The sequence below is a fragment of the Tachysurus vachellii genome, chromosome 19 (genome assembly GCF_030014155.1).
Source record: "Tachysurus vachellii isolate PV-2020 chromosome 19, HZAU_Pvac_v1, whole genome shotgun sequence".
Classification (NCBI taxonomy): Eukaryota; Metazoa; Chordata; class Actinopteri; order Siluriformes; family Bagridae; genus Tachysurus; species Tachysurus vachellii.
Window position 1 is genome coordinate 10631519 of NC_083478.1, and position 14602 is coordinate 10646120.

The window sequence follows — 14602 nt, forward strand, 5'->3', positions numbered from 1 at the left end:
CGGTGTGTGGCACTTTTGTAATTAGTCTCGTCTCTCATGTGCCATACTTATGTTTTCCAGACTTATTTGTCGTTGTGTTGCTGTAGTTTCGGCGGCTTCCCCCAGAGGGCGCTCTCTCTAAACCCGACCAACACCATACACAGAAACATGACGTGTCTGTGCATTTCATTGGCTGATCCTCCGACTGCTCATCTCTTTCCTGCCTGAAGTCGCTTTGCTTTGGGTTCTCGCGACCAACTAAGAAAGCAAAATGAGGCGAATAATTGTAGCTGTTTTGGCTTTCTGTCTGGCTCTTTGTGCAGGTGGATATGTTTTTATGGTTTATATTTTACTATTTGTGACATTTCAGCGTAAATCTCAAAACTATTCGTTATTAAGATAAACTTAAAGCATCCGGTAGTTTATCTGTAAAGTCTGATAATAAAGTTGTTTCTGTTACATTACCTTTCTGTACTGTACAATAAAGTTCATTTAACCTTCAGATAGACTTATAAAGTTCTGCAGTGTGTGAATAGGTGATTATAGTGGAATCCCAGGCTTATTTAGTATGGGGCTGTTTCATGGCTTTGGATAAAACATTCATGTTTGTAAACAATATGTGTCTCTTCTCCCAGCTGATACTTGCACAGAGCCAGTGATCTCCACCTCATCATACACTACAGCCGATGCCCTGATCTCCTCTGAGACAGTCTTCATTGTCGAGCTGAGCCTGGCCTGTGGAAATGGAGCACAGGTAAATAAATAAATAAATACAGTGTTGAAATCAGCTTTATGTACACCTTTTTTAAACATTTACCAGCTGGATGACTCTGGTTAAATAGTTTGTCTGAATTTGATGATCATTATTAAGGTAACCCTAGTGTGTGGGTTTTTTTTAAATTTATTTTTCTCCAGGATTCATTGTGGAAAAATGTAGGTCCACAAAATGTAAACTTTGTGTTCTGTAACACAACTGTAGATGAGATTTAGATTCCCAGCTGCTATTGTGTCCATGTTGAACTTTAAGGTACATTATATAAGATTTTCCTTTCCCCCACCCAAGCTTAGATTTGTAACGCTTAGGTCAGTGTGACATTGGAATGATTTCTGGTCATGGTTAGAAATCTCTGCCCCCCTGCATTACAGTGGCCTGTAAAGTGTTTATAAAAAGACTGACAGAAGGCAAATGCAAACACACACATGCATTTCAAACTGGCGGTTCTATTGTCTAAATATGTTTTCTCAGAAAATTTAATAAACTTTTGCTAAAGCCAAATCTTCTAACTATTTTCCTCCAGTACCTCTTACTACCAAATCAATCTGCACCATAACCTAAGCAAGCTCTTCTGCCTCTCTCTGTCACTAGAGTGTCGCCCTCTACGCAGACGTTAATGGCAAACAGTTTCCTGTGACCAGAGGTCAGGATGTGGGAAAATATCAGGTACATGATGTCATATGTAGGTTCGTATTAAACCCACATGACTTGCTTTTGTTACACACAATTCACCTGATTATTTTTTGTTTGCAGGTTTCCTGGAGTGTTCCCCACAAAGAAGCCAGCTCAGGCACATACCAAGTGAAGTTCTTTGATGAGGAAGCTTACAGCACCCTGCGTAAGGTGTGGCAAATTGATTCAAATCTTTATTTCAGATGTTTAATATATGAAAGAAGGTGTTTGCTATGACGGAGTAGTTGCAAATGGAATCTATAAAGCCACCAATTTCATAAATGGTGTAGATGATAAATATTGTATTTTTTCAGGCCCAGAGAAATAATGAAGATGTAGAAGCTATCAAGCCTCTGTTTTCTGTCAATGTGGAGCACAGGGTGAGTAACGTTGTACTTTTCGTCTTCAGTGGACATAAAAGCATCGTTGTACTGCTGTTTAAACCACCTTTCGATCGAAACTATGCTTTGTCTTTATTCCAGGGTGCATGGAGTGGTCCTTGGGTGTCATCTGAGGTCCTGGCAGCTGTCATTGGCATTGTTCTATACTATTTGGCTTACAGCACTAAAAGTTCAATTCAGGCATAAAATATATCAAGTGCTAAAATTGTGTAAAAACTTGGTCATGTAAAAATACTCCATAACAGCCTTTAAGTATTTCTTGTACCAGCAAGTTTTTTTTTATGTAATTATCTCATTCTGGATTTATGAATATCTGCTTGTCAATGAAATTCATTGAATAAAAATGAACATTTTTAATGCTGTCAGATTATTATTTTTTTGCCATCAGACGAGCACAAATTTTAAAGCTAGTCATTGCTGAACATTTCAATTAGTAAAATAATAGTTTCATGTGTTTTGGTTTGTTCCAACTGCCTGGTAGTGCTGGCCAGTTCGTGAACGAATCGTTCTTTTGAACCGGTTCTTTTTAGTGAACTGGACGAACCAGTTCACCAAATCGGACTGATTCGTTTTAAACAGTTCGCGTCTTGAGTCAGCGCTGATCCACAAGTTACTAAAGTTACTCACTTTAGGTCATGCCTGACAGCCCCTCCGACTCTAAATAAACTAATATCCCGGAGTATATGTAACTACTGTACACTGAACTGAGACACGTTGTGCTGAGAGAACTGAGCTCGAGCTGTTGATACTGCGCATGAATCACTGAACCGATACAGCGAATCATAGGTGCAGAACTGAGAACTGTTTCTTTCGGACGCGTCCGAGAACCGATGAGCTGTTGATACTGCGCATGCGTAAATCACTGAACTGATACAGTAACAAATGTAAATGGTTATGATTTAATGTCTTATCAACGTATGAGTGTTTAACTAAGTTGCATTAGTTTTTGAAACAACTGATGGAGCGAAAGAAACATTTCAAAATTATGCTTTCTTTTTAAGTTTTTGTAAGTTGATGGTTAGTTTATTAACTTTACATCTTGCCTGTAATGCCTGTACTGCGTGTTTTAGTTGCAAAACTTAAATGTAAGAAACGTATTCAACTAAAGTTATGATTACAAAGAACTTTTGTAATCATAAGCGGGATGAAGGAATTTACGTCATTGTGAATTACGTCATTACGTCAGGACGTAAAATAACTGGTGAACTGGATTATTGAACTGGTTCATTAAAACAAACTGTCCGAAAGAACCGGTTCGCGGAAAAGAACCGAACTTCCCATCACTACTGCCCGGCTAATGGCTGGTCAATACCATTTAAAAAAAAACGGGGGGGATTGGGTAAGATCATACATTACCGATTATGATCTGTTTAGTCTAAGGTTATTTTTTATCAAGTAGGATTTTGTATTTTGTTTGCTAACAAGGGAAATAAAATGTATAAAGATAAATAAGTTTTTAGTTTAAAATACGCAATTGGTTGATAACTCCCTGTGTTTGGCTTTAATGGATGGTATCGACCGAAAACGGTTTCTGACTCTATCCCAAATGCCTGCTTACTCCCTATATAAGTACACTATATAGGGTGTAACATAATGGTTCATGCTCCCTTTGTAGCACACTACGTTCTCAGTAGAAATTAATTTGAGATTAAACCTTGTACACGACAGCTAATATGTTACAACCGTTTTTACATCATCCGTGTTCACTTCCTGGTAGGAAACGGCGTTTACTAGTCCACGCCGTTCGTTATTTCACCATCTGAATGAGAGGCGATTAACTGCCGAGAGCTTTAAACATGTCCGTTTCACCACCGTCGTCCGCTTCGGCAGGATTCTCGGCCTTTTACCCGGCCGGCTACCAGGCTCCAGAAACCCATGGACTGGACCGCACTTTTCGACTCACGGCCTTTTCCGATATGAAGGGATGAGGGTGCAAAGTCCCGCAGGAGACTCTGCTCAAGCTCCTGCAGGGACTGGAGCCCGACGCTCATGCAGGACCGGACGGAGCGGAGACAGGAGCCGGGGACGAGGCCTCAGACTTCAGTCAGCTAGTTTCAGTCTCACACGGTCCCCGGTTAGGTGAGTCAGGCTACACTACACCACATAACTGCAGTAAAGGACAAAGTTGTACTGCAGCTTATCATAAATACTAAAGAATTTCAATATAAACGTTTATTGTAGTGGTTTACCTGTTTACCTCTTCATAAATATACACCTGGTTAATATTATGGTGTGTAGCAGGCTGCACTGTACCTCCACCATCACTATGACAACGAGAGATGTTCTTGTTTATCATAAATAGTTTGCTATTTGTTAAAGCTGTTAAATTGCTTACAAGTGCTTAAAGACACTCATGAGGAATTTGGTTCCGGCTGTTTGTGACTCTCAAATGTACAGACATAAATAACACTATGCTGTACTATACAAGACAATACAGACGATGTGATACAATATAGACAGTATGAGTATTAAATTTGAATACAGAATATATGACTGATCAGTTATGTACATAAAGTGGGAGAAGTGCATGGTAGTGCAAATAAATAATAAATAACAACTTTATGTGCAAATATATAGTTTTTTTTTTAATTTAATAAATCAGTATTTTGTTTTTGTTTTTTATTCTGACTGGTGTGATCCAGTACACTTGAACTATGCACTACTGAAGAAATAATTCATCAACACTCAGCTTGACAACAGCCTGTTTTTTCCAAGCAAACCAGCTTGAAGGAAAAGGTTGTGGCTTCTTCATAATGATAACATGTAAAATTTCATGTAAAATCATGTGTATGTTGCAGGCATTGGGATGGATTCTTGTGTCATTCCTTTGCGGCATGGAGGTTTGTCCCTGATCCAGACTACAGATTTTTTCTATCCATTAGTTGAAGATCCCTACATGATGGTAAGTGTTACTATAGAAATCTTGCCATGTTTCTTCAACTGTGCACATTGTCTTTATTCATCTATTAACATTGCATCGGTTACTTATTTCATGTTAACACATCATGCATCGAGCTGAACTTTGCTCTTGTAATTAATCATTATTCACATTCTAGGGTCGTATAGCATGTGCAAATGTACTGAGTGATCTGTACGCCATGGGAATTACTGAATGTGACAACATGCTGATGCTACTGAGTGTCAGTCAGAGGATGAGCGAGAAGGTGAGATGTCTAACACACACATGCACGCATGCACGCACACCACCTGTATTCAGAATAATAGTAGATTTTGTGGTTTGTAGAAACCTGTAGTTTTGCATAATGCTTTTGCCCAGTGCTTATTTATAATGTTAAAGAAATCCCCTCTGTGTTGGGTGCTCATACTTAACACTCTATGGTGTAATCTTGGCAACAGAACTATTTGTATTCATTTGCAATAACTAAACATTGTTCACTTTATGAAAGAAAAGGAAGAGTTGTGGTGTAATAGTTGTGTTGCAGTAATCATGTGACTCTGGCATTTCAAACATCTTGCTGTTCACCCCAAATTGTCTTCAAAACAACTTTATTTAGCTATTTTCCTGTGGGGAAAGTTTCTATTCATAATAATAGGTAAATAAAGGCTCAATTTAACAGGTATATTTGATGATTTACTAGTCTAGTCACAAGCACCATATTCATAACTTAGACTAATATGATTGTCAGCTTAGATGAATTTGCAATAAGGAGCTGCTGCTGGTGACTGCAACTAACCGCTTTTCCACAGAGCTCCTTATAATAAACCTCCATTTACAGAATGGACACTTTTTTAATGACTCTTGTTTGCTTGTACAGCTTTTTATCTAAGCTTTGAAACCTTCTGTCCTTTGCCTGAAAGGCAATGCATTGTGCAATGTTGTGCAATTTTAGAGTTGCGTTAAGTAAACCGAGGAACCAAGTCCTCATTTTCCTGCTTTTGTATTTAAAATGATATGTATTTAAGCTAAATGAAGTGTTAAAATATACTTGAACAAGCTAAATTAAAGCACCATCATGATTCATGCTATCTATTTTACATATCTATTTTCGTGGTCTTTTTGTTATAGGAGAGAGAACAGGTGATGCCCTTAATGATGAAAGGGTTTCGTGATGCAGCTGAAGAGGGAGGCACGTCTGTGACAGGCGGACAAACAGTTGTGAATCCTTGGATCATCATAGGGGGCGTAGCCACGGTAGTGTGCCCACCTACTGATTTCATCATGTGAGTGGTTTTACTTGGAATATTGCTTATATATTTAAATACTGTGTGTGTGTGAGGGAGAGGGCATCACCTGTAACTGTACATTTGCATAATGTGCTTGCCCTTAAATACATTTTAACATGCTTGCCCTTAAATACATTTTAACATGCTTGCCCTTAAATACATTTTAAGAATGTTATTTGAAGTACTTGTCTAAGGAGCTCGATGGCAAAAAAAAATGTCATGTTTTGAGTGAAAATATTCTAGGACATTATATTACACTGTTTATATTAAAATCCTTGATGGTATGTGAAATATCCATAATGACAAAGTTTCATTTCTTCTACGTTTTCTGCGCAGGCCAGATGGTGCTGTACCAGGCGACGTGCTTGTTCTGACAAAACCTCTTGGGACCCAAGTAGCTGTCAACGCTCATCAGTGGCTGAACATAGTACAAGTTTTTTTTTAAATTTTATTTATTTATTTATTTTTTATCATCTTTACACATTATGCTCTGGTCTGTGGTAGTTTACTTTGTGGTGGTTTCTAATTATTTCCTCAATTTCTGTCTTCATTCTCTCAGCCAGAAAAATGGAACAAGATCAAGCTGGTGATCTCAAAGGAGGAGGTGCAGCACGCTTATCAGGAGGCCATGCTCAACATGGCTACCCTTAACCGCACTGGTAATATGGCAGAGAATGATGAAAATAATTCTCATAATGTCTCATATGTACTAAGCTTCACTACAGTCAAGCCTGATGTTTTTACTGCATTTGATGGGAATATTATTTATACCATATTGTGCCTTATTGAGTAATACCCATCATCATGTCTCTGTAACTCAACATGTTTAATAGACCAAAAAAAATCTTTTCACAAATGTTACCGTAAGCTGTTTCTTCATCTCATTTTCCTGGCTTTGTTACATTGAAACAACAAAACTTTTACTGAGCAGTGGAATACATTACAGTAAACGGCACCGCATCCGCGTTTAATATTTTGATTCCCTGCAGCAAAATTGGAAATCACTCTGGAACTGTTCATTTAATGTTTCGAACGCACTCAGTGGTTAATTAAAAGTCTGCGCTGATTTAAATGTGTTCGAGTGAAGATGTGCAGTGCAGGCGTATTCCAGGACTGCTTTAGATACATTTTTAATTATCTTTCCTAATTACAGTTGACAGCTTGTAAGTCACTCAGTTAAATGCAGAGGGTTCATTTTCTGTGATATTTTCATGTTATTTTAGCTGCTGCTCTAATGCACAAGTTCAATGCACATGCTGCCACTGATATCACCGGCTTCGGGATCATTGGACATGCACGGAACCTGGCCAAGCAGCAGCGTAATGAAGTGGCCTTTGTTATCCACAACCTGCCAATTCTTGCTAAGATGGCTGCTGTCAGTAAAGCTGGGGGAAACCTGTTTGGCCTTCTGCATGGCACCTCCTCCGAGACCTCAGGTCAGGGTTTGAGGAAAAAAAACTAATCTATGTATTTTAATCTAAAGATAAAATGAATAAAGTAATCTATAGTTTTTTAGACACTTTCCCCTTGTGCGTCTCAGGCGGTTTGCTGATCTGTCTGCCGCGAGAGCAGGCAGCACGTTTCTGCGCTGAGATGAAGGCGAGCCGGACGAGCTCACTGGGCGATGGACAGCAGGCCTGGATAATTGGAATCGTGGAGAAGGGTAGCCGCTGCGCTCGCATCATCGACAAGCCCCGCATCATTGAGGTGCCATATCGTGGCCTTGCTGCAGGCAACACACAGCAGGAGATCACCAACACTATCACTACCGCCGCAGCCACCAACACCTGCAGCAGCCCAGCGGAACCTCAGCCCAGCCTGGCGCAGTGACACAGCCTCTAACACAAGCTCATGCTCACGGTTCATTTTTGTGCTTTGTACATTTCACCTCTCTCTGTGGGTGTGGCTACTCCGGTTGTGCAAGTTATTGAGGGTGGTAATGTGTGAAATGTGTGGTATGTAGTTTGTGCTGGTAAGACTGGAATTTGTGTGAGCATGTGAGCGCACGTCTGTGCCTGTGAGAGCGAATGTGTGTGCGTGTGAGAGCGAGCGAGCGAGTGTGCGTGTTAGAGGGAGTGAGTGTGTGATAGGGTGCTTGTGTGATTCGGAGGGAATGAGAGAGGGGAGCTGTGCATTCTCACTGCTTTTCATTTCATCTCCCTGTTCAGCCAATGGGTTGAGAGCAACAGACCAAAAATTTTCTTTTTACCTGGTGGGAGGTGGAATGGATTGCTTGTCCTTGTATTTTTTTGTCTTTTTCCATCTTCTTCAATTCTGTTAAACTCATAAACGCTTCCTCCCATTTTAGAACTGGGTTAAAGGTTTTGCTGAAAGAATGTTTACCAGGCAGTTCAAGCGTTAATTGAGAAATTGAAACTGATTAGAGCCATTTTCACTTTTCCATCACATTGATAAAAATTCCAGACACTTTCGATCAAATGCGTCTTGTTTATGACAATCGGAGCCAATTAAATACATTGGAAAACATTCTTTCAGCAAATCTTGGGGAATTCAAATAATTACAATCAAGCCAAATGTATTGCTGAAGATATTTAATACTGGCAAATTTAATTTATTTGATATTTAATTATATAATTTGTGTGTGTCATAGTTTTGAATGCAATCAACCAAATTAATGTTAATTATCTGATCATGCTGGTGCCCTTGTTTTAGTTCTGATCAGCTTGACTTTCTTCTGAAGGTCTTTAGCTGTCTGTGTTGGTTGAATGACTTGTTAGACATTCATTTAGGTTTCTGAAACATGTTCGTTAGTATTAATTTGTGAAATGTTTTGCATTTGATTATGTGCTGTGAATCTGTACTGAGGTTATTGTTGATGTTTTAAAGTCTTAGCTAGTAATGGTGCATCTCTTTCATCGTGTATTTGGGCTGCAGTAGCTTTTGGGAGGCGTGCACTTGGTTTTGTGTGATGCTTAGAATCATGGCAAGCCTGTCTTCCCCTTAATGCAGAGGTCTTTCTCACTTCTATCTCTGTGCTAGCATTCTCATTTTGATCATTGGAAAATCGGATGTCTGAGTCCTCGCTGTGTATCGAAGAGAGGATTGAGCAGCTCTCTTTGGTCCTGTGGGCGAGGCCAGAATCCCAAAGGCATCAGCTGAACGGCTGCAGTAAATCAAAAGCACTCAACCTTCCTGATCATGATGCGTTTCCTGTTAAACCCCAGCCAATGGGGAAGGGAGAAGTTGATGTTTATTTGTAAGGAAGGGTGGGAACTGGTCTGCTTCATCTGTTCAGCTGCCTCAGGCTTTGTCCTGATTTACTGTCATCTTAAGATAATAAAACTGATCAAGGAGTTTGTGTAAACTGTCTCTGTTTTGCTTCTTCACTCAGTGATGTATTTTGTACTTGAGCACCTAACAGATGTATGCTATGCATGTAATTGTGATGTGTTTACCACAAGGTGGAAGCAGACTGCAGTATCTGATCATTCACACTGCTACGTGTATTACATGGATTCATGCACACGTGCAGTCCAGACATCAGGCCTGGCCCGTGTCCGCATGAACACGTGACCTTATAAGCTTAGAACTGATGACAGTAGTGCTATGTACTGAACTAATACTCACACCTGTCTGGCCTGGCAACGAGCACACACCCATGCGTACACACATGCATACACACATTATATATATATATATATATATATTTGTCCCTTTGCTTTAAAAAAAAAAAAAAAACAACAACAGGGGAATCTGTCAGTTCTTCAGGAGACTGTTGCACTTTACTGCAAACAAAACCCACCAGCCTTCGTTGGTCTGTAACTTAATATGGTGTTTTCGTTACCCTTATTTGACATAAAAATATTTTTTTTTCTGTAGGATAAATACAGAAAATGTAATGCAGAAATAATAAACATCTAAATCAAATTTTAAGCACATCACGTGGACATCTTTTTTCTACATCATCTGGACTGCTGGGTGTGTTTGTGATGATTACCTGAGCATGACGGGGCAACACAATGCACTATGGGAAGAATTCCTTGTGCAGTCTTTTGAAGAAAAAAGATCAAGTTGTTCCTCGAAACTCCCCAATCTGATCGAGCATCTGTGGGATGTGCTGGACAAACAAGTCTGATCCATGGAGGCCCAATCTCACAACATTATAGGACTTTATAAGGATCTTCTGCCAATGTCTTGATGCCAGATACCACAGCACACCTTCAGAGATCTTGTGGAGTCTATAGAATATAGTATATTTCATAAGCAGTAAGTAAAATCATGAATTTGTGATATTAAGTGTATTAAGTGCTTTGTACAAATTATCAGATCTTCCTAAACTCCTAATTAATTAACGTGTTCAGTGTAAATCTAAATTAAATTATAAAGTAGACTTAAATAAATCAAATCTTTTTGTTCTGAATAATGTGTTGTAATTAATGTAATACTATATGATAGTATATATATATAAGTGAGAGAGAGAGAGAGAGAGGGGTTGCTTTTTTGGTTGCCTTCACCGCTAGTTGACCCTTGTTAAGAGGCCTGCTGTTCCAGATAATAGCCTCATGAAAAATTGTTCTTTTGGACACAATGCCTGAACAAGTCTCAGCTCACACATAATGTTATAAACAATAATTTCAGTTTTCAAAAGCTGAGAAAACCAGATGTAATGCTTGTCACAGCTTCAAAAATATTTTCTTTCTCCAAATCCCTATTGTTTAACACTACAATTAAGTAAAGAATGAAGAAGTGTTTTTTTTTCTTCCAGAAACCATATTGCCAACAGTTTGTTGACACCTGAGAATGTCACCCTCATGTACTTTTTGAACATTCCCTTCCAGAGTTATTTTCCCTTGGCTGTTTTAATACCATTCACACTCCTGAGAAGGCTTTCCACTAGATTTTGGAGCTCCAAATTCCCCAGATCTTAATATGACCGAGAGTCTATGGGATGTGCTGAACAAACAAGTCTGATCCATGGAGGTCAAACCTCACAACTTACAGGACCCAAAGGATCTACTGCTTCATCTTGGTGCCAGATAACTCAGCACACCTTCAGAGGTCTTGTGGTCAAGTTGTGGTCTAGTGTCTTCTATTGTAGTACAGCATGTGTTCACTGGGGATTTGTGCTCATTCAGCCACAAGAGCATCAGTCAGGTCTTACACTGATTTTAGGTGAGATTGTCTGGGCTGCAATCAGTGTTCCAGTTCATCCCAAATGAGTTCAGTATTTTTGGTCAAGCATGAAAAAGTAAATCTATGCTTGCAAATTATGTAGTTTGGAGAATGTACACATATGTGTGTGATGGTCAGTTTATGGTCATATAGTGTATTTTAAGGTTTCTGTGACACTGGACTCTAGTTGTCTACATGGTCATAACTGTAGAGATTATTCAAAGCCATTATTAAAACCAAACCCTATTTCTAAATCATGTTGGATCAGTACTGATCAGGGGAGGTTAGTACATGCTTTTTTGTGGTTGGAATTGTATTGAAATAATTTGCCAAGTTTGATATGAAGCTATAATGATTGTCCTCCTGAGACCTAGAATATTTGGTGTATATTTTTAATATCCCATTGTTATTTGTAACTGCACTTGGAAACAACAAAACTTTAAAAGTGCCCTAAAACAGGGAGTTGTGCACGTAAAAATGATCTCCTCACAGAAGATACAGGGTCTCAGAGGGATCTAAACTAGTTAAAAGAAACTTTTTATGACCACAGTATGATTCAAGTGCATTTTCATTTTCATTATGTCTGTAATAAAATAGCAATGGCAAACCCAGATGACAGGCCTGCAGACCTCCTGTGCTTTTCCCTTCACATTCCCTTCATATTTTACTCATGCACAGCAGTAAAAGTGACCTTAATGAAAACAGGATAAGCTATAACCTGTAAAAAAGTATTGCAGCATCATAAATTAATACTCTCCATATGACATCTTGACAGCTGTCATATCCAGGTTTCCAAAGAATAATTTAGTACAGCATTAAATTTATCCTGGACAAAAAGTGTCTGTGGCCTTTGCATTGTTGCTAAATCCTGCTAACTGGCTATGTGTGTGTTTGTGTGTGTGGTGATATTGTGTGATAAGCTCTGGATCCTTTGCAACCCTGACCAGGATAAAGCACATACTGAAGATGAATGATTGTATTTATTTTGACTTCAAAGTAAACTTGAAAGCACAGTTTACAATGAAATATAGCCAGTTCTCCCTCTAGAACACAAAGATGGAGAGGCTGAGGATTTCTTTTTCAGAATCTGTGAAGCCACTATGTGATTTTTAAGCTAAGAAAGGAAGTTCCAACCACAGGCCACTTTATCCAGGAGCTCACAAACTCATAAAAATCTGACATTTGTTTGACATCTGTTGCCGTTTTATAAGTCAGGTTATACAATTCCTTATTTTCTTGAGTTGTATTGGTAGCTCAGTGTTTAAGCTGTTGCTCTACTGATGAGTAATGAAATCACATCCTGTCCCTACTGGGCCCTTGAGAAAGGCCCTTAACACTTGACTTGTCAGTCGCTCTGGATATGTGTGTCTGCTAAATGCTCTAAATGTACATAAAATCATCAGACAAAGCACTGCACAAAATGAAAGTAATATGAATAAAATTCTTTTTTAAACAAATCCACGAATACAGCTTTGCTGCTGCAAATATCAGTGCATCTGTAGTATTTAACTTTCGACACTGTTAAATGAATTCCTAGTTTCTGGTGTCACATAACATTTGGCCAATTTGTCATAAACTGCTGCTTAAGTCAAGAAACTGCTGCTTAACTTCCAGAATCCAGTGTGTGTGTGCCTTTGCCAAGCAGATGGGTAGTGCATTTCACATACTGTATTTCATGCCGTTTTCATATTGTGAAATTTCTCCCTGTTTCTCTTTACTGCAGTTATACAGGCTAGCCTACTGCGGTTATAGACAGGGCCTCTAAGGAAACACGCACACACACACACATGCACACACACACACACACACACATACACACACACACACACGCACACACACATGCATACACACACACACTTACACACACACACACACATACACACACATGCATACACACACACACTTACACACACATACACACACATGCATACACACACACACGCACAGGCACACACACATGCACACACACACATGCACACACACATGCATACACACACACGCACACACAGGCACACACACACACACACACACACACACACACACACACACACATGCACACACACACACACACACGCGCACACACACATGCACGCACACACACACACATGCATGCACAGGCACACACACGTGCACACACACACACATACACACACACATGCCTTCCACTACTTAGTCCTTCTAAATCTTTCTTTTATGAGCACCTTACATATGCATAAATATCTGTTATTAACCAAAGATTTAGTGATGTGTGAAAATGCAGTTGACCAAACTATTTTATAAAATATTACATTAAAATATGATTGCATAGGTCTATATTTTGTCCATCAGAGTTTAGAAAACAGATGAATTTAAGGTGGATTTATTACGCAAATCAAAGGACTATTAAACCCTCTTGAACCCAGGAAAGCTTCCCTTGCTGGTTGTCCCCCTGTGGTGGAGATGCTTCATTTAGTTTTAGCAGTTTGTTAGCTCTGTTCTAAATGAATGCAACCGAACATGGAGAAAAGGATCACTATATAAACTTAGATTTCTATTTTTGGTTGTGTGTTTTCAGCACATATGGTTGATGACAATTACTTCCCCACAATAGCTAGTGTATAATGCATCCTGTATGAGCAATTTGGAATTCAGCCAGTCAGAGTGAGGTCCTCTTCTGTCCTGCTATAAACTAAAAACACATTTAAAAACCATTTTGTTTCTCTTAATCTGTCCATCTGTTTTCTCATTTTCTTTTCAATTGGTATGTTTTTCCTTCCTGAAGAAATCAGCTCCTAAGTACACACATGTGTTGCTCCTCTTCCTAACACCCCATTTCCTTCCTACATGGTTTTTCTAAAACAATGTCTTTTTTGGAGCTCTTCATGCATTCTCTCACAAATAGTTCAATCTGGCCTGCCTAGTCTCAAACTACCGGGTCTCCAGAGTCTGCTTGGCTGTGTGTGTTATCAATACTAACAATTGGCTTTAAGAAAAGAACTCATTAGCACTAACCAGACAAACGATGACTCATCTTATAATAGTGTGTCAGCAGAGACTTTAAATTGCCACCTTTTATGTCACCTATCCTTTGCTTTACTTTCTTTAGATTTATCTACCACATTTTCTATTAGTGTAGGTGACCTGGTCACTTAAGGACGTAACTGTGAAAATGAGAGTGTATAAAAAGAATGTATAGAAAGGGCTCTTGTGGTTTGGACTCGGTATCAGATTTGATTTTCCCCCCCATTCTACAAACCTTCCCATTGCAGCTCTTCTCAGAGCTCTGTACCTACATATGGACCAGAATTCAAACTAATCTTGTGATGTCTTTATCATTTTTTGATGAGAATGATTCCTTTCCTCTCCTCTCCTCTCCTTTCCTTTCCTTTCCTTTCCTGCCCTGCCCTGCCTGGTTTGAGATGAAAAGATGAGCATGGGAAATTACTGATATTTAAATCTAGATGTGTTAAATGACTTA

The 14602-nt window shown here is 39.1% G+C and overlaps 2 protein-coding genes across 2 annotated transcripts; both read left to right on the forward strand.

Annotated features, from left to right (window-relative positions):
• The first annotated feature begins 143 nt into the window (after window positions 1-143).
• On the forward strand, window positions 144-2184 carry ssr4 (signal sequence receptor, delta). Its single transcript, XM_060893901.1, has 6 exons — window positions 144-302; window positions 615-733; window positions 1346-1420; window positions 1508-1597; window positions 1741-1806; window positions 1909-2184. The coding sequence occupies exons 1-6, from the start codon at window positions 251-253 to the stop codon at window positions 2011-2013; spliced, it is 507 nt and encodes a 168-aa protein (XP_060749884.1). The 5' UTR covers window positions 144-250; the 3' UTR covers window positions 2014-2184.
• A 1319-nt stretch (window positions 2185-3503) lies between these two features.
• Window positions 3504-9337, forward strand: sephs3 (selenophosphate synthetase 3). Its single transcript, XM_060893694.1, has 8 exons — window positions 3504-3906; window positions 4626-4729; window positions 4884-4991; window positions 5855-6009; window positions 6349-6439; window positions 6572-6671; window positions 7236-7448; window positions 7553-9337. Exons 1-8 carry the CDS (start codon window positions 3624-3626, stop codon window positions 7840-7842), a joined length of 1344 nt encoding a protein of 447 aa, XP_060749677.1. The 5' UTR covers window positions 3504-3623; the 3' UTR covers window positions 7843-9337.
• Window positions 9338-14602: the final 5265 nt, after the last annotated feature.

Coding starts and splice junctions, on each gene's coding strand:
- ssr4 (XM_060893901.1), top strand. CDS start 251: ATGAGGCGAATAATTGTAGCTGTTTTGGCTTTCTGTCTGGCTCTTTGT. Junction 734..1,345: donor CCTGTGGAAATGGAGCACAG/GTAAATAAATAA, acceptor CTCTGTCACTAG/AGTGTCGCCCTCTACGCAGA. Junction 1,598..1,740: donor CTTACAGCACCCTGCGTAAG/GTGTGGCAAATT, acceptor GTATTTTTTCAG/GCCCAGAGAAATAATGAAGA.